Here is an 18,855-nt window from a genome sequence, read left to right on the forward strand (position 1 = left end):
TGAGGGAGTGATTTTTGCGGGCTTCTACCAGGGGAAGACGGGAGCACATTGTACACGAAGGGCGCAGCGAATCTTGTCAGGGGCGTGGAGGTGGAGGTACACTGGGTGAAACGCCCACAGTTCTAGGATGGGTCTATTTCAGTGCAGAGATGAGAGACTCGGGCTTCTGCAGAGGCCAACACCAGCTTTTGGGATGATCCCGAGTGCCCCAGTCGAGCTCGTTGTGTGCAGATCAGCTGAGAACGTTGCTAAAATTCAGACTGTGACTCTGTAGGTGAAGGCGCGAGTCTGTATTCCCAACAGGGACATGCTGATCCTCCTGGACCAATGACCACCCTTCAGACAGCAGTATGTGGGTGTCCCTCTTGGATATTGGGGTTCCCCATAAGCACCCACTTTGAGTTGGTTAGTAACTCTATGAAGTCTTTCTGATTTCTCTTATGAGGCTCTATACTGAGAAAATATGCAGTTGCTGATAATGATTGAAAATAAAGAGACAAAAATGGATCTTAAAAGTGAGTGTTGGTACCCTGGCTGGCGTGGCTCGGTTGAGCGATATCCCCGGCACCAAAAGGTTGCTGGTTCAATTTCCGGTCAGCACTCATGCCCAGACTGTGGGCTCCATCCCCGGTAGGGGGCGTGCAGGAGGCAGCCGATCCATGTTGTGCTCTCACATCAGTGTTTCTCTCTCTCTCCCTCTCCCTTCCTCTCTGTAAAATTTTTTTTTTTTTAAATGAGTGTTGGTCCCCATGGAGAATCTGAGCATTGTTGCCCCCCCCACAAGGTGACTCATTTACCTTCTAAATAAATAGAAAGGCAAGGAATGGTGAGCTCAGATCACTGTAAGTAAAGAAGAGTAATTTAACAAAAGGGACATGTTCTCATGGGAAAGTGACTTCCCTATTACTCCTGTTTCTGATTTTCTTGTGCTTTTTATATTCTTCATGGCCAGTGTGTACAATTTCCTGGGAACCAAACTAACTGTAATCATGTCTAGTAAATTAGCATGTGTAATTGAGTTTCCGAGCAAATTATATAATTGCATTTCCAAGCACAAGTTGGAAACATTTGAATTGAGAATGCTTTGTCCTATTTCATGCACACTTGGGATTTAGATGCCTTCTTTGAAAGATAAAACTGACACTATTGTTATTTTTAAAAACAGTATAATTTTTTTAAATAGAGATTATACATGCACAGTAAAAAAAAATTAGTGTAACAAACTAAACAGGAGAGTAAAAGCAAACTGTTACCTCAAATTATGGATCCAGAATAGCCATAGTTATCTGTGTGTGAGAGCTACCATTGCAAACCTGACTGCTCTCCTTCAAAATCCTACTTCAGAGGCTGGTCCTGGGCTGGCATCTGGAGACTTAGATTTTGGGAGGGTCCCCCCATTCCCTAACTGATCGAATGACTCATGGTTCCTACAATGTGTTTTCCCACCAACACCTGTTTTTCTCCTGGCAGTCTGGTGTTTTGGGACCTGGGAGGCAGAAGGTGCTTATGTGAGCAGATCCCCATAAAACTCTAACTATTGCATCTCTAATGGACCCCCCTGGCTCTCAGCATTCCTCCAGTGTCATCACAAGTCATGGCTTCAGGAATTAGCGCGTTTGTGCGCCTCCACTAGGAGAGGACTCTTGGAAGCCGCACCTGGTTTCCCCGGGCGTCTCCCCATCCACCTGTTCCATTCTGGTTCTCCTTTGCACCCTTTTGCTGTGGGAAAGCACAGCCTTGAGCACAGCCATGGCTTCAGCGCTGAGTTCTAGGGCACGGTGTGGATGAAGCAGAGCCAGCTTTCTGTCTTTGGGTCCTATAAGGTTTTCTCAGAATGACAGAAGAATTCAGAAATGTTAAACAGTAAACTTGTAGCAGTGGGGAAAATATACACCACTCTTATTGAGAACCTATTGTGGGCCACCTCTACACAACAGGGTGTAGTTCTTTGTATGCTTGATCTCATTACGTAATATTCATAATGTGTTTTTTTGGTATTATTTCAAGCTCATGTGCCAATCTAGAAAGCTCTAGTGCAACGATAAACATTTCTTTGTTTCCACAGTCCTCAAAATAATGACCAAAAAAAAAAAAAAAATCACATTTTTGAATCCATACCAAAAAGAAAACTGTTGAGTAAACACACAGAGCAACTCTCAGGTCAGCTGGAAGATGTAAGTTATTGTGCTAATTATGACCATTCTTGTGCACTTTTTGGGAACAAGTGTTGCAGGTCTGAGCCAGTTTCTGTTTGTTTGTTTTTAATTCAGCCCCATTAGCTTGGTAAGTAAGTTATTAAGATGACGAGATACCTTCTGTAGTTTCCTGTCTGTCAGTTCAAGGGTGTGGAGATTGGCACATAGATGTGTAATTAGAATAACGTGAACCGAGAACTCATACTGTTATCTGATTCTTGAGTCATCCTGTGGTCAGTGAAGACGTTTTGAACTGCATTGTGATTATACCGTGGTGCACACTAACTTACTGCAGTGTCCAAGTGAGCAAGAAGTAAACACCTGCCACATTTAATAACATAATTTACTTGGAAATCTCAGCCGGGCTTCAGGGCCAGTGATTTTGGTAACTGAGTATTTTCTTTCAGTGCTTGTAATGTATACATCTTATTGAAAGCTGGCAAACACTTGGTAACTGTTACAGACTCCTCCGCATACCTGTCTGATTACTAACTTAGGTTTCAACCTGGATTCAGAACTTCTACAGCCAGCAGAAAAATGAACTATGAAACAGCAAGAGAGGAATGCCTTGAGAACTGATGATGCTTCAGAGTTTATAAAGGTTTTTTCTTTCAATTAACTAGCTGCAAATTGGTGGTGATTCAATACCGAAACCATGGCCTTTCTATGTTTTACCTGGAAAGTTCTTGAATTGAGACACTATTTTAATCCAGTCAGTTCATTTTATTTTTGAATTTTATATATGATTCTTAACAATCCATTTTACGTGACATCCACAATTCTAAGTCAGACCTCAGGGCCATAGTGTTTCTAAGTAGCTGTTCTAGTGTTGCCCCTTGTGTTAATTAATGCCAGAGTGTAAAGTCTTTCTCTTGTGTTGAAATGTCATTAAGTATTGAATTTACGATATCAGAAGGACTATTTTGTCTATAAGAGAGCACTGTTTGATGCTGAACACATCCTCATGGGATATAGAAACTTCTCACTCTAGCATAGGTTTTTAAAATTTGTGCTCAAATCCATACAACATAACATTACCATCTTCACTCATGTGCAGATTTTAATTCAGCATTGTTTGGAGAAGGGAACCAGCAGAGGCCCGAGAGAACCATTTGTGCTGGTGTTGCAGTTATCTAGGGGATACTAGGATATATTAATTTTTTTAAATCTTCACCCAAGGATATTTTTTCCATCCATTTTCAGATTGAGTGGAAGGGAGGGTAGAAGGGGGAGAGAGAGCGAGAAAGAGAGAGGGAGGCACATGCATTTGTTCCCTCCTGCATGCACCTCGACTGGGGCTGGGGATTGAACCTGCAACCCAGGTACGTGCCCTTGACCAGCAATCAAACCTGCCACCCTGCAGTGTGCAGGCCAATGTTCTAACCCACTGAGCAGCACCAGCCAGGGTGTGTGTGTTTTGCAAATACATTTATTTTGTAAACCATTCGAGGGACGTTTGGGCAGAATAAGGACTTTGACCTTCCTTTGCGACATCCTGGGAACTGGACCTCACCTGTTGTCTTGAACAGAACTGTTCTGGTCTCCCACAGCCTCTGTTCCCCAAGAAGAACTACGAGTGCCTGACGAGCTGCGAGTTCCTCAAGTATGTGCTGGCTGTCAAGCAGGGCGACTGCCCCGCACCCGAGAGGGCCAGCGGCTTCGCGGCCGCCTGTGTGGAGAGCTGCGAGGTGGACAGCGAGTGTTCTGGCGTGAAGAAATGCTGTTCAAACGGGTGTGGGCACACCTGCCAGGTGCCCAAGACGTTGTACAAAGGTAAGAGCCTGGCAAGCATGTGAAGGCACCTTCACACTCCCAGGGTTCATCCGTGCTGGGGGAGGGCATCAACCAGAGAGGCGCTATTGCAGAAAAAGATAAAACATTAGAAAGTTTACTCAGGCCCTGGCCGGTGTGGCTCGGCCATTGGGCACCCTCAATGCACCTAGAGGTCGCTGGTTCAGTTCCGGGTCAGGGCGTATGCTGGGGTTGCCGGCTCGGTCCCCAGTAGGGGGTGCATGCAGGAGGTAGCTGATCGATGTCTTGCTCTCACATCAGTGTTTCTCTCGCTTCCTCTCCCTTCCTCTTTCTCTAAAAATCAATTAAAAATCTTAAAAAAAAAAAGTTTGATGCCACATACAAACATCTTAAAATATTACCAGACCATAGAAATCAGGCACAACTAACTCATATCGGAGTAGAGAAAAGTCTTCATATAATGTTTTCTAGATTTAAGGTGGAGAAAGGACAGCATTAAATCAGGAGTATTTTAAGTGTTTTTCTCCAGTAAAAATGAATCCATTAAGTTCTACTGGTACATTGTAATAAATAGATTTAAATCCTGGAAAAATAGGCTGGGGGTGGGGCACCCTTGACTAAGGCGCGATAAATGCACAGTGTGGCCGTTTTCTTTTTGGCACAACCCAAGGACACAGGTGTCCTTGTGCGGACTCTAAATGTTTTGATTAGAATCCTGAGATGCTGGACGCAGGAATCGCCCTCTTCCCGGAGACGGGGTCCAGTTTGTCCAACAGTTGAGCAGATGGAGCAGTTACACTCACAGGCAGTTTCCAGAGCCCTCCACTCCTCTCGACTCAGTGTTACTGGCTTCTTTCTGTAACATGGCTCCATTACTTAATGCCAAACTACTGTTGTTGTATTGTGTACAGTCTGATTGCTGTCAAAGTCTACCAGGAGATGCACAGTCTTGGCACTTTTGGAGGCTAATTTGCAGGGCGAAATAGAGGGATTCAATCACCAGCCATTTATTTATTCGTCACAAATAGAAAGTAATCTCTCTCTGTGTCTCTATCTCTGCTCCCCTCTCTCTCTCACTTTCATTCACACACACCAATATATAGGGTGTCCCAAAAAAGTGTATACATGCTTTCAATGATTATCAGTTCCAGTGGCTTAAATCTGAAAAGAAAGAAACATCCATTGAGCTATCAAAAAAAAAAGTGCATATACATTTTTGGGGACACCTTGTATATTATTTCTAAATATAGGTAAGCTTAAGAAACAACTATGTATAGAACAGTACTGCCCAGCAATGCCCGTTTTGAATTCCGTGCTGATGATTTTCAGGAGTCTGTTCCCACCCTCATAATAAGTTACGGCCTCAGAAGCACGGATCTTCCCCATTTTCCTCTTTCTCACTTGGACTCACGCTCACCTGCAATCTATGCGATCCACCCAGTTTCCCTCCCCTCCCTAGGATTCTTGGAAACCCGGCCTGAATATTATATATCAAATTCAGAATAATTGCTGCTTTCCCCTTCTTACCCAGACATTCCTCCAGTGGATTCAGTTTTATTGTTTTCCTGCCTCTTGTTACAAACGACCTAAAATCACTTTTGCAAAACGTAACAGCATTTGATGAAGTCTATTACTGTGGAAGCTCCTCTGCTATGACAGATAATTTGTTATTTAAGCATCAGCATTTCCCATAAAAATGCGACACTTTTACGATGATTGTGGAAACTGCACTTGTGAAACCTGTAGTGTTTTAAACGTGGGTCATTCTGAAGAGGGAACATAAATTAAAATATGCTTTTTATATAAAAGCGTCAAAGAGTCGGTATGAATTTCAGAGATGCCAGCGTCCTTGAGCATGAGGGACCTCAGCTACGAAGGGCAGCGCAAACGACTCATTCGAGAAAATACTGAGATTTAACCCTGTGCTTCACTCAGTGCAATGGGTGTTTTTGGAGGTGCTGACAGCAGAGTAGCTGTGACTTGGATTTTTGCAGAGAGGCAACTGATGGAGAGAGAGATAGCTACTAAGAGAGTAAACAGGGTGTGTTGACCTGACGGTGACTTTTGCACAGTGAGCACGAGGATAACATTGTTATTTTGAATATAAATGTAGCAAATATATATATGTGTGTATACATGTAGCCATTTTCTCTTTGCTACGTTCGGCAGTGTGTGATGGAAACAGTAGCCCCCAGTGAGGCGGGGTCCTGCCCTCTCCATGACTAAGTTAGTGTGTGCAACCAAGAAGGTCCTGGGCGGAGCACCTTTGCCCCCTCCCATTCCAAGTGGCTTTTCCTGATTCCAAATGTGGAAAGAAGCAGAGACTCAGAGAGAAACCTGACATCAGCTCATAGCTCCAGGCAACTCAGTCTTCCTCAGACTCAGTTCCTGACGCTCACACTGTAGCCACAGCGGGGATCAGGTGACACAGGATTATGGTAAACTGAGGGCACTAGGTAGGTATCACTCACCCACACCTGAAAACGGACCACGCTAAGGTGTAGCCAATGTGACCCCTAGAAATCGCTTCTAAAAATCAGCGACCTGCCCGGCCCTCATGGCTCAGTGGTTGAGGGTTGACCCATGAACCAGGAGGTCACTGGTTCAATTCCCCATCTGGGCACATGCCCGGGTTTCGGGCTTGATCTCCAGCAGGGGGCGTGCAGGAGGCAGCTGATCCATGACTCTCATCATTGATGTTTCTCTCTCTCTCTCTCCCTCTCCCTTCCTATCCCTGAAATCATTAAAAGCATTTAAAAACAAAACAGTGACCTTTTGAGCAGTTTTAAGCATGCCATGAAATGTCTCATGACTTTAGAGTTTCCTTAAGCAAGACTTAGGTTGACTTCACATAAAAAAGGAAAACGGGTTGAAATTCAGCCACATCACGACCATGCATTAGATCTTACCTCCAGGGTGTATTTGCACAGTTTTCCCATTTTCTCTGTTTCAACTTAAGAGAGAGCGCGTTCTGAGCTGACTGTTTCAGATGAGTTGTCAGTGCTCATTCTCAACAGAAGATGACTCACACGGCAGCTGTGTTCTTGGCTCTGACGGCGCCGACCATCGCGATGCCACAGGCTCCACCTGGTCCAGTTGCTTTTGCGCAGTGTATTAGTGTCATAAGTGTGCTTTGCATTTCCTCTCCACAGAGGCTCCTGTGTTGAACAGTGATTCTGAAATCTTTTACTCACCAGGCAGTGCACCCTGGGAGGAAAAATAAATCAGAATGATTCACTACGTCACCGGGAGACACCTGTGAGGCACGTTTGGAGCAACACACTCCCCGTGCCACGTGCAAACATGATAAACTCATCGCTTTCCCATTTTAAGCCTAAGTGGCCGGGAGTAGAGCCCCAGACGTCACTGGGGGAGCCCACAAGACTCACAGTTTGGAACTCGTTCCTGTAAGATGTGCCCAATGAGAGCACTGAGCTTTATCATGTTTCCGTAAAAGGAAAACTGCGATACTAACGAGAGCAGACTGGGGACCATGTTACAATGACCTCAGAGCAGTCCATGAACACGGGGCCTGCCTCGTGGGGAAAGTGACTGGAAACTGTTTAGGCTGTTGCCTCGTGTGAATTCCATGTTCACCTCACATGATGCCACCTGGTAGCATGAAGAAAGCACAGAAAAAAACTGAACCGTGAACCAAGAGGTCGCCGGTTCGCCTCCAGGTCAGGGCACATGTGGGCTCGATCCCCAGTAGGGGGCGTGCAGGAGGCAGCCGATGCATGGCTCTCAGCCACGTTTCTCTCTCTCCCTCTCCCTCTCTCTCTAAAAATCAATAACATATTTTTAAAAATTGCTCTTCAGATAATTGGGGGGGGGGGCGCGTGTTCAGAGTCAGGGATGAATTTAGACCCTCTTAAGAAAATGAGAAAGCTGAAAGAACAGGGGCTGAGACTCCTTGAAATGTGATGGTCTGACCTCAGCCTGAGATTTCAGATGCGAACCCTCCGTGGGAACGGGGGGAGCTCCCCTTGTCATCAGATGAGCTTTGTCGGCAGTTGTTCTTCCTCCGCTTTTGCCCCAGTCTGAGCCCCCCCGGGCGGCTGTTGATTGACCTGGTCCCGTTGCAGGCGTCCCCCTGAAGCCCAGGAAGGAGCTACGATTTACCGAGCTGCAGTCCGGGCAGCTGGAGGTCAAGTGGTCGTCCAAGTTCAACATCTCCATCGAGCCGGTGCTGTACGTGGTGCAGAGACGGTGGAATTACGGCATCCACCCCAGCGAGGACCACGCCACACCCTGGCAGACGGTGGCGCAGGTGAGTGCTGGGCGCCGCTCTTCCTCCAGGCAGCAGGGCCCGCAGGCGCCGGCTCCCCAGCTCCGCTTCGGTCCCAGCGCCCGGAATGACCTCCACGTGGGCGTATCTAGCGTGTGTGCCGCACAGGGTCGCCAGCCCATCCGGAAACCGGCCTCTTTGGGGGCTCATGTTGCTGCAGATCCATGGGGAAGGGAGATAACTTTCTAATCCGCGTGTTCATATTTGTTTCCTCCAAGAACTACATTTCCTGAGCTAAGCTTACAGCCCCGAGAGTGAGGGAAACGCAGCCCAGCTAGGACTGTTAATAAATCCCAGCCTTTGTTCCACGCAGGGCCGTGGCGGCCCCGGGAGATCCCTATCGCAGACGGCCTGGCGGGAAGCAGCCAAGGGCACGTAAACCGCTGCCAGGCGCGCTCTCCTCCGTCTTGGTCCCCGACAAACGGACACGCCAGCTGGCGGGCAGCTCGCCCGCGTTTATCTCGGCAGAGCCCCTTCCCCTCCGTCCTGTGCGGCAGAGAAGCCAGTATTTTCTTTCTTTTTAAGAGCTGCTAAGTGGACTGCCAGCTGCAAGACAGCGACACAGAGAGAGAGAATAAATTCTCCATAGAAAACTGCTTTTTGCATTTCAGCAACACAGTTTGCCCGCATGCACCTCCACCGGGAAAATCCTCACACCATTTTCCTCCAGTAACATGCCCAGTATTGTTTTTTTGGTAAATATAAAATAAATTTCAGTGTTTAGGTATTTGGGAGAGGAACTTGGGTCTTTTGTCAAGAGTAGTATCCCCCCAAAAGGGTAAACACTAAAATAATTTATTTAAAGACCCCCAAATAAATGAGACGTTTGATGTAAAAGAAATACCTTAAATTAGGGGTGAAAAAACCCTGGTTAAAAAAATCCAATAATTCTATTCTCTACCTATTTTGGGGGAAAATTTGCTTTAATAAAACATAGAGGTGTTCAGAATTTAGCCTAAAATTCTTTTTGATTTAAAATGTGTGCTCCCCACCATGGACACAAATCCAGCCGAGTTTTCAAATGACTCTCATCCCCATCAACACCTGAGTTCAGCCACACGACAGACACGGAGCAAAAACAGCCCCACCAAGTCCTTCCTGAACTTCATTCTTTCTTTTTAAAAAAATATATATTTTATTTTAGAGAGAGGAAGGGAGAGAGAGGAGAAAAACATCAATGATGAGAGTCATGGATCGGCTGCGTCCTGCGCGCCTCCGACTGGGGATGGAGCCCGCAACCTGGGCATGTGCTGTGACCGGGAATCGAACCCATGACCCTTCGGTTCTTGGGCTGACTCTCTAACCTCTGAGCAACACCAGCCAGGGCCTGACTTTAAATTCAAGACTAAAACTCTAAATGATGTAGTCAGACAAAGCGTTATCTTAAATTTTCCCAGATGAGGCAGAAAGCGACCACTAACGGTTCATATTCTTTCTTCGATCGTGGAGATGTTTAGCTTCGTTTAGATACCAGAGTGAATGCAACAGCCCTTTTCAGTAGGTTATTATAAACAGCGGCAGGGTTTGGTTCAATTCACCGCCCCGTCTTCAACCCCGAGCCGCATGTTGAGCCGGCACGAGGCATGGACGGGCGTTTGTTCCTGCGCTCAAGGCAAACGCTCTCCCACCTCCTGGGGAGCCCGGCTGAAGGCAGGTAGGGGTCCCCTTAGGTTGCGGGAGGAGGGACGTGGGAAGACTGTCCAAGTCACTCGATACGTTGGGGTGGTGGCGGCAGATAGAACAAACCCCGCGGACGGTCCCCAGTGTCTCTTTTTTTGACTTTGGCTTTTTATTGGACAAAGATATGTGAACACACCTCACCCCTCAGGAACCCGACAGGTCCTTGCCTTTCTTACGTGATTTACTCAAATTAAAAAAACAAAACCAGAAAGGCTCCGGTGGCGATGCACTAGGAAGTGTTGGCGTCATTCAAGTGTGTGCCCTCTCGTGCCTCCCTCCAAGATTATATAGGCGCAGAATTTAGGGGCACCTTCTCCTGTGATCTGAAGATGACCCGTTTTCTTGCGTATAATGGAATGATTAGCTCACATATATGTATTCGCGCGTATGAATAATTTATTGGTTTAATCCCTCAAATGCTGCATTTAGTCCCCAGATTTCAACACAGCCCAGGCATTTGTGAAAAGGCCTGACTCGCAGAGATCCTCAGCCCCTGGGGGGTGAGATGTCGGTGCAGAGAATTAGGCGATTGAAACTCTCCCTGGGAGCCCTTTGATCCCTGACAGCTCCCCTCACAGCTGCGCTGCCCTGGCCCATGAGTCAGTGTGTGTCCCAAGCGGCCCCCGTGGATGTGTCGGAGTAAAAGGGCTGTCTGTGCTCTGTGACATCCCCTCAGACCACGGATGAGCGGGCGCAGCTGACTGACATCCGGCCCAGCAGGTGGTACCAGTTCCGAGTGGCCGCCGTCAACGTGCACGGGACCCGGGGCTTCACGGCCCCCAGCAAGCACTTCTGCTCCTCTAGAGGTGAGTCCGCTCCCCACCCGCACCCCCGCCTTCCTCCTGGGGGACCCGGGAGACCCGGCCCCCAGCAGGCACATCCGCTCCTCCGGGGTCAGTGTCAGCCTCAGCCTCAGCCTCAGCCTCACCCTCACCTTCCCCTTCCTCCCGGGCGCTCGCATCTGGAACCCAGATTCACCCGACGCCACAGCCACATGGGTGGTTGGCCGACAGGTGCCTTGCTGTTCCCAGGGGTGGGGCCGGATGTGTCTGACGGTACATGTGAGTTTATATCAAGGACATCTCTGGGTCATGCCTTCGAGACGTTGCAGAAGAGAACAGAATGGGGTTTTCTCGCTTTCACGTGGCGGTTTCCATGATCAGCTTTGCTGAGTCTGCCGTAGGTTGTCTGACCCAGCGCCGTCCGGTTAATTTGGGGAGACAGAGGTTTAGTTGGGGCACGTTAGACTCTGCAGCTTTTCTCAAAACGATGGTTCCATTGGGTATGCGTGAATCTCTCGTTTCCCGGCACCCAGGACGGAAACCCCCTGGAGTCGGTTCGTCACTGCTATCGCTGGGTTCAGTTCCGGTTCCATCGCTATTTTTTAATGTTTTTACTGATTTTAGGGAGAGGGACAGAGAGAGAAACATCGATGTGAGAGAGAAACATCGGTCGGTTGCCTCCCACACGCACTGGAACTGGAACCCACGACCTGAGTGTGTGCCCTGACCGGGAGTCGAACCCGAAACCTTTCAGTGCACAGGATGGCGCTCAACCCACTGAGCCACACCGGCCGGGGCAAATTTTATTGCTATTTTAGAACCTGCGTGGACTCCGGGGAATTCTAACCGCTTTCCGTTTCTAGCGCGTTTGGTCTGTGATAGTTGAATGTGATTTCGGTGGATCTGAGCGGCACCTCCAGGTTCCTTTCTCCACCGTGAGACGGCCGCGCGCCTTCTGAACAGTCACACATCGGCTCCGCTGACTGTTGGGACCGGGTTTCAGAGACGCAGATTAACCCTGTAGCTCACTTGCTAATTGGGAGCCAGCCTCTTAGGTGGACGCTAATTTAGGTTTATTTTAAACAAAACGCATCGTGATCTTCATGAACAGTGTAGGACATAACATCAGTCACATGTCTCTCATTATGGGGAGGTGTGAACTGGCTGCTGTAAATTCCCGTTTTTATACCGTGACTGCGAAAATACACGTTTCCGCCAGTCTGTCCCTTTCTCACTACGTAATATCACCACCCCTTGCTCTGCACAGTCATAGGTCTCAAGGGGGAAACCTGCAATGAAAGTAATTTAATATTTGGGTCTGTTACAGGGTATGTTGTGTTGTGTGGTTTTTATAAAAAATCCTCACCCAAGGATATGTTTTTATTGATTTCAGAGAGAGAGGAAGGGAGAGAGAGGGAAAAACATTGATTGGCTCCCTCCCGCATGTGCCAACTATTTCCTCCCACTGAGGCCAACTCACTGAGCAAGCTTTAAAGTGAAATTACAAAGACATCAAACCTTGTCTTAAAATGATGTCTCCAGCCGGTCTGAGGACTTGGAGAGGCACATGAAAGAAATAATTCACAGTGGGCTCGGAGGCGAGGATCAGTAAAAGGCTCCCCCTCGAGCCTCACGGTTCACATGCGACCCTGGCGCACTGTGGTCAAGCGCGTTACCATCTGTCCGGTGGCCTGGAGCCTGTAGGCTCTGAGCTGAGCGTGCTTGCAGCTCAGGGCTGCAAACTCAGACCTCAGAGGAAAGTGGTTCCCAGCCTCTGCAGACAGACGGGAATTCAGGCAGGGTCTGGGCAGAGGTCCTTGGACGGTGCCCAGGGCTCATCACATGGCTGCTAACTGCCCACAGGGCATCGTTCTGGGGAGAGGCACTGCCCTGGTGGTTCACTCCGCCCTGTTACATCTGACCACCTCCACAGTCCAGAACGAGAGCTGCAGCCGCAAATTCAAACGGGCTTTTGTTGAATAACAGTGCCGTTTTCTGGAACATCTCGGTCACTGTCAAAGTGTTCTGTTTCCTGCCTTTACAAATCCGTCCAACACTGAGCTCCAGACTTTCATTCTTGCAAGTCTTGCCAACCACAAATGTCTGCACAGCCTTGGCCGGGTGGCCCAGTTGCTTAGGGCATCACCCCCATGCACCCAGGGTGCGGGTTTGATCCCTGGCCGGGGCACATACTAAAATCAGCCAATGATGCGTAAGCAGGTGGAGCAACAAGTCAGTGTTTCTCTCTCTCTCATTTAGCACATCTTTCCTAATTGCACTCAAGTCTCACCAAGTGTAGAAAAGCGCCTTACTGGGGGGCAAAAATGAACAGCTGTGTTGAAATATCATTTACACCCCATGAAACCCACTCACGTTGAGGCTGCAGTCGGGTGGTTTTTAGCATTTCCGAGTCCTGCAACTGTCGCCAGCACCCGGCTTTAGGATGGTGCCCCCCCCTCCAAGAGGGTCCTTCCGGCGGCCACCGGCTCCGTCACATCCCCGTTTCCCGAGACGCATCTTCACTGAATGCGGAGTAGCGTCTCCTGTGAATTCTGTGCCCACGTTTCGCTGTGGGAACGGCAGGGACGGGAGCCGGGCCTGCTCCTCCATCGCCACGGATAGGCTCTGGCTGCATTTGTAAAAGCAGAAGCAGACTAACCGCTTCCTAACCTTTTCATGTGACAATGTTTCCAAAGACGGTGCGTTTTTATTTAATAAAAGCCCATATATTCCGGCTGCCTCCAGAAGCGAAACTACACCGGTCATAAGATTGGAAATGTTGCTGTAAGAAAGAATGACTGCGCCCAAAATAATTCTCTGCCCAAACGGGGGCGATGACCTGGTGCGTCTGAGCTGGGTGCAGGGCCAGCTCTGATCAAGACCAGGTCAGGAGAGGGAAAGGGACTTTTTTCCACCCACCACAAACACCTCTGAAAATAAACGGAAAATTCGGTAGAGAAAGGAAAGGCACCGGGTACAAAGGTTTCGCTGAGTTTAGGCTCGCTGCCTGGTACTCATGGGCTGTAGCCCTGATTTTCACAGAAAAACCAAAATTCTTGTAATTCTCTTCTTTATGGTTGTATTTAAACACAAAATTAGTCTGTGGTTCACCAGAATGGATTGGCTACCGAGTATAGTCGTTTCCTTTTAATGGACTGATTTTCCCAAAACTTCGAATACTTATTTTTATAGAAACTTCTACGCTGTCGGTAGATGGGTAACTCAGGTTCATGCTTTTTTTTCCCCTATGAATACCATTTGTGGATATTTTTATTGTTAGCCCTACCTCTCCCCAGGGGGAAAAAAAAAAGCACGTTTATGGGTTGGGTAAAACCTGTAATTTTTGCCGGCAGTGGAAAGACCTTGGGGACAGTGACAGTTTGGCTGGTGACAGTGCTGTGGAGATGTCTAGGCGGATTCTTCGACGTTTCTCACTTGTCCCAATGCACTGATCTGATTGTTGGGAGCCTGTATATTGAGACTGAAAAGGGGGGATCTTACCGCTTGTTTCCAGCTAGTGTACATACAGGGTGTCCCCCCAAAATGCATGCACACTTTAACAGCCAATAGCTCAATTTTGCAAAGGAAGTGTATTTTAATAAACACTGCCTTAATAATTATTCTAAGTGTGCGAGTACATTTTTGGGGGACACCCTACAGGAAGGACAGCACCCCACGCGTTGACCCCGAGGTCAGCACACGCACAAAGATTCGTATTCTGTGTCCTCGGTACTCGAGTCACACGGTGCGTCTCTGTCCTGCGATTTCAGATCCATCCCCACCCCCAGCTCCCGCCAACCTCCGGCTCGCCAACTCCACCAGCAACAGCGACGGCAGCGTGACCGTCACCCTGGCCTGGGACGTCCCCGAGGAGCCGGACCTGCCTGTGCACCACTACAAAGTCTTCTGGAGCTGGGCGGCCAGCAGCACGGCCCTGGTCCCCACGAGGAAGAAGCGCAGGAAGACCACGGACGGGGTGAGTGGGCGCCACAGGGGGGTGTTCTTGCAGGGGGTGTGTTCCTGCAGGGAGGTGTGCTCCTGCAGGGGGGTGTGCTCTTGCAGGGAGGTGTGTTCCTGCAGGGGGTGTGTTCCTGCAGGGAGGTGTGCTCCTGCAGGGGGGTGTGCTCTTGCAGGGGGGTGTGCTCCTGCAGGGGGGTGTGCTCCTGCAGGGGGGTGTGCTCCTGCAGGGGGGTGTGCTCCTGCAGGGGGGTGTGCTCTTGCAGGGAGGTGTGTTCCTGCAGGGAGGTGTGCTCCTGCAGGGGGGTGTGCTCTTGCAGGGAGGTGTGTTCCTGCAGGGAGGTGTGCTCCTGCAGGGGGGTGTGCTCCTGCAGGGGGGTGTGCTCTTGCAGGGAGGTGTGTTCCTGCAGGGGGGTGTGCTCTTGCAGGGAGGTGTGTTCCTGCAGGGGCTGTGCTCTTGCAGGAGGGTTACTCAGACTCCGGGTGGGAGGATGCGAACAGCCACCTCTGCTGAGCTGAGACAGGCTTGCACGGAGGAGGGTTCCCTCCCTTTCGTTTTCAGCCACGAAGGTCAGAGAGTGGGAGACCGTGCCTTTGATGACGCAGGTGAAACAACTGAATTTAGTCCATTGACCCCCTCATGTCCGAAAGGCAGTCTCAACTGCAGAAGTAAATGATAGTTTATTAAGTAAATGATAAAAAAATAAGCTAAATAAAGAACACGAATTCTCTTCACGCCGCCTTCTGGCCGTAGAGATCACCCACAGAACGTATGTGCTTATCTGCGCAGCCCAGGGCCACAGACACTAGGGTGTTGAAGGTGCCCATCTGAGCCTCGGTTGGTTCGTTGCAAACAGCTCCCTCTTCTCCGCGAGGCGGTACCTGCAGAGGGGCGGGGGCAGAATTACTCTTTTGTGTGCTGCTCCAGAAGCTTGGGGACACCATTTCAAACAAGGAATCGTGTTTTGACGTTTCTGTGAAACTTACTTGCCCCACCCTTCATCTGGGCTCAGATCTTAGAGGCAGAGACAAAGCTGAGCTTAGAAAGTTAAAGGGACCCGTGGGGAGAGGCCGGTCTGCCTCCTGGGGACACTGAGCGGGGCCCGAGCGGGCGCTGCTGACGCCGCGGTGTTGGCTGTCCCGCGCCCAGGCCCAGAGCGCCGTGGTCCTGGAGAGGCTGCCGCCCGACTGCGAGTACAGCGTGGAGCTGCAGGCCGTCGCCTACTGGGGGCAGACACGCCTCAAGAGTGCCAAGGTGGCCCTGCGTTTCTCCTCCACGCCCCCCGCCGGCAACAGTAAGTGTCCCCCAGCTTCGCCACACACTCCCCACCCGCCCGGCAGTCACGCGGAAGCGTGTGCAGGACCCAGCCGGCCATTGCTCAGTCTCGCAGCCCAGTCCTGCTGGACAACCTCGTAATCACAGGTGTGACTTCTGCCTGAGCACTGTGTTTTCCCATGAGCCAACCGGAAATAGAGTCATTACCAGTTTACGGTGTCAGCGAGGGAAATGGTATTTTACAGAAGAGTAAATGTCAGCATGTGAGTGAGGTTTTTTTTGAATGTTTTTATTGATTTTTTTAGAGGGACGGGTGAGAGAGAAACAGCAGTGATAAGAGAGTCATGGATCAGCTGCCTCCTGCGCACCCCCAACTGGGGATGGAGCCCGCAACCCGGGCCTGTGCCCTGACCGGGAACCGAACCTCTGACCTCCTGGTTCCTAGGCCGATGCTCCGCCACTGAGCCCCACCGGCCGGGCGTGAGTGCCTTTGGAATGATGGCGTCCCAGGTCTGCCGGCTGCGAGGTGCTTTAAGAGTAGATATTTCTACTCGGCAGAGGGGGAAAGTTTGCGCAGTTTAATGAAACGGTCCCTGGAAGGAGGAGACACAGTGTTTCCAGAACGTACCTTGCTTTTGGGACGGAAGAGGAGTGTGTCCAGGTTTGACCGATTCCAAGTGTTTTACTAACTGGAATATTCTTCTTTCTCTGCAAAATAAAAACGGGCTGCAGAGAAAATACTCCGAGTCTCTCCATCTGTAAACTTAATCAAAATGTTGACGTCTGAAAAAACAGCTGAGTGGCTCCATTCTCTGAACGTGGAGGATTGTCAAGGAGGACCAGTTAGGCTCAGACCTCCGCAGGACACCACAGAAACGGTGTCATTCCGTTTTTGTTTACTACCGAACACTACCTACCGGTCGGTGCATTTTTGTTTCGATAAAGCAAAAACGGTTTAGTCTTGAGATATATAAAACTATACGCTTACATCTATAATGAAAATAGAAGTTGCGGGGGATAGAAAAGAGGGAGACAAAATCCATATAGAGATGGGGCGTGGTTTCTACGCGTCAGTCACTGTCCGAGGGTGAATTCTCAACATCACAGATTTTTGATGGAATCAGACGCCTAAGGGGGCTTGGGAAAACCTTATATCCCTGATTAGTTGTTTTAAGGAAAGCTGTGGGTGTGCCCAGGTAGACACTCTGACTCCACGGTGCTGCCGGGAGCTCAGCTCGTTTTCTGAGCCCCACCCAGCCTCCCCGCAGCGTCCCGGGCGCTGCGGGCTCTGCTGCTTCCCGGGTGGGCCGGCTGCCTCCCAGAGAGGACGGGCCTGTCATGGTCTGACTTACAGTGGAAATATGGACTTGGCCTTCCTCGAGATGTCTGGCACCCAGCTCCTACAGCACTTGGAATTTCCTAAGTGATACAGGGATAAAGGTACCTTTGTTGTGTTGATGAGGGGACTTTTGGAAGCCCCTGAAGATGGGGGCTGGTGACCCCCAACCCCCCGGGCAGAGCCTTGGGTCTTCCATCTGGCTTCTCCTGTTTAAAAATTAGTCACTAAAGATGAGTAAATAACCATGAAATTAAATACGCCGGGATTGACAGCAGGCTTCCTGGTTATTTTTGACCCGTGACTTAGACTGTTGTGCCTTGTTTGCAGAAGAACAGCTTGGGAAAACCAGGAAAGGCGTGATTCGAACACAGCCCCCTTTCCAGAGACGCCGACTCGGCCGCTTGCTGGAAATTGGCTCCCCCTTCTACCAAGACAACCAGCTGCAGGTCAAGGTGTACTGGAAAAAGACCGAAGGTACCCGGGGTCTCCTGCCTGTGCTCGTCGGTTTAAATCCCACAGGGATGTAAAAGGCCTCGTGAAAACTCAGTATTGATGTTCAGGAAAGCAGGTCCTCAAGAAAACACTGCCTTTCTGAAGGCCTTGTTTTTCCGGAGTCCCAGGGTTCCTCACACCCAGGGATCTACGTCACATTTTGAGATCAGTGGTAGTCAGCTGCTTAAATTCTCTCACCTCGGGGACATTGGCCTCTCTTCTTGCCTTTCCCCCGAAGGCTGATGTGTCCACAGCACCCAAAAACGGTTCATTGTTTCACACTGCAGTTTTTGGTTTTAGTTTTTTAAAAACACACACACAACAAAACAAGACCCATAACACAAATAATTTTGAAAATAGAAAAAAAAGTCACCTGTCCCATGGAAACAACATCCTCAGGGGATTCCTTTCAGAGGTGCCTGTGCCTCTGTTTGTCACTCTGTGAGCGTGTGTGTAACACATTTTCACGTAACGCTGTATGAGCCTTCTGCACTGTCCTGCATTTTCATGCTGTGTTAAATCTCTGCCTGACGGAGATACCGTGATAGATTATGTGTCCTTACCCACGGCACAAGCACATTAGGCGCCTTCAGGTGCCCCTTCACGGTGAGCGCCGAGGTGACGTTAGAGCGAAGCCTTCCCGTCTGCTCAAATCTTTAGGGCAAACTCTGCTGCGCCTGCTCTGTCGACTCGGGATATTTGTTTGCATTCTTTTCATCCCTCCTGCGCATTTTATAAACATAAGCAAATTATTTTGGTTCAAGAGCCCAGTTGTAAAATCCCTCTCATCCTTCTAAAGTGCTGTTTTACTCAGGGGGTCAGCCGAGGTGCCGGGAGGAATATGGACCTTTGCCCCATTTCCTTCCAGCATTTTCCTCCAAGCTGCTGACACCGATTGTGTAGCTGACATAGCATTTCCAGTCCCAGTCACGGTTTATCCCTCTCATACGTCAAATTTCATTTCTATATTATTAAATTAAAAATTATATCAATATATTCCCATTACAAGGTTTAATAACAGGTTTATAATCCATATCGAATTATAAAATTTATTTGCTCTATGGTATTTACTGGTTTTAAATTAGAATTATATT

The 18,855-nt window shown here is 49.1% G+C and overlaps 1 protein-coding gene across 2 annotated transcripts in view; it reads left to right on the forward strand.

Annotated features, from left to right (window-relative positions):
• ANOS1 (anosmin 1) overlaps positions 1 to 18,855 on the forward strand; it is a 95,816-nt gene that overhangs the window by 66,156 nt on the left and 10,805 nt on the right. For both annotated transcript variants that reach the window (XM_081126142.1, XM_081126143.1), the window contains exons 4-9: positions 3,746 to 3,968; positions 8,033 to 8,217; positions 10,592 to 10,721; positions 14,468 to 14,673; positions 15,805 to 15,949; positions 17,597 to 17,743. In XM_081126142.1, coding sequence (XP_080982268.1) covers positions 3,746 to 3,968; positions 8,033 to 8,217; positions 10,592 to 10,721; positions 14,468 to 14,673; positions 15,805 to 15,949; positions 17,597 to 17,743 — 1,036 coding nt within the window. The remainder of the gene's footprint in view (positions 1 to 3,745; positions 3,969 to 8,032; positions 8,218 to 10,591; positions 10,722 to 14,467; positions 14,674 to 15,804; positions 15,950 to 17,596; positions 17,744 to 18,855) is intronic.

This window comes from Miniopterus schreibersii, assembly GCF_964146895.1.
Source record: "Miniopterus schreibersii genome assembly, chromosome: X".
NCBI classification, from domain to species: domain Eukaryota; kingdom Metazoa; phylum Chordata; class Mammalia; order Chiroptera; family Miniopteridae; genus Miniopterus; species Miniopterus schreibersii.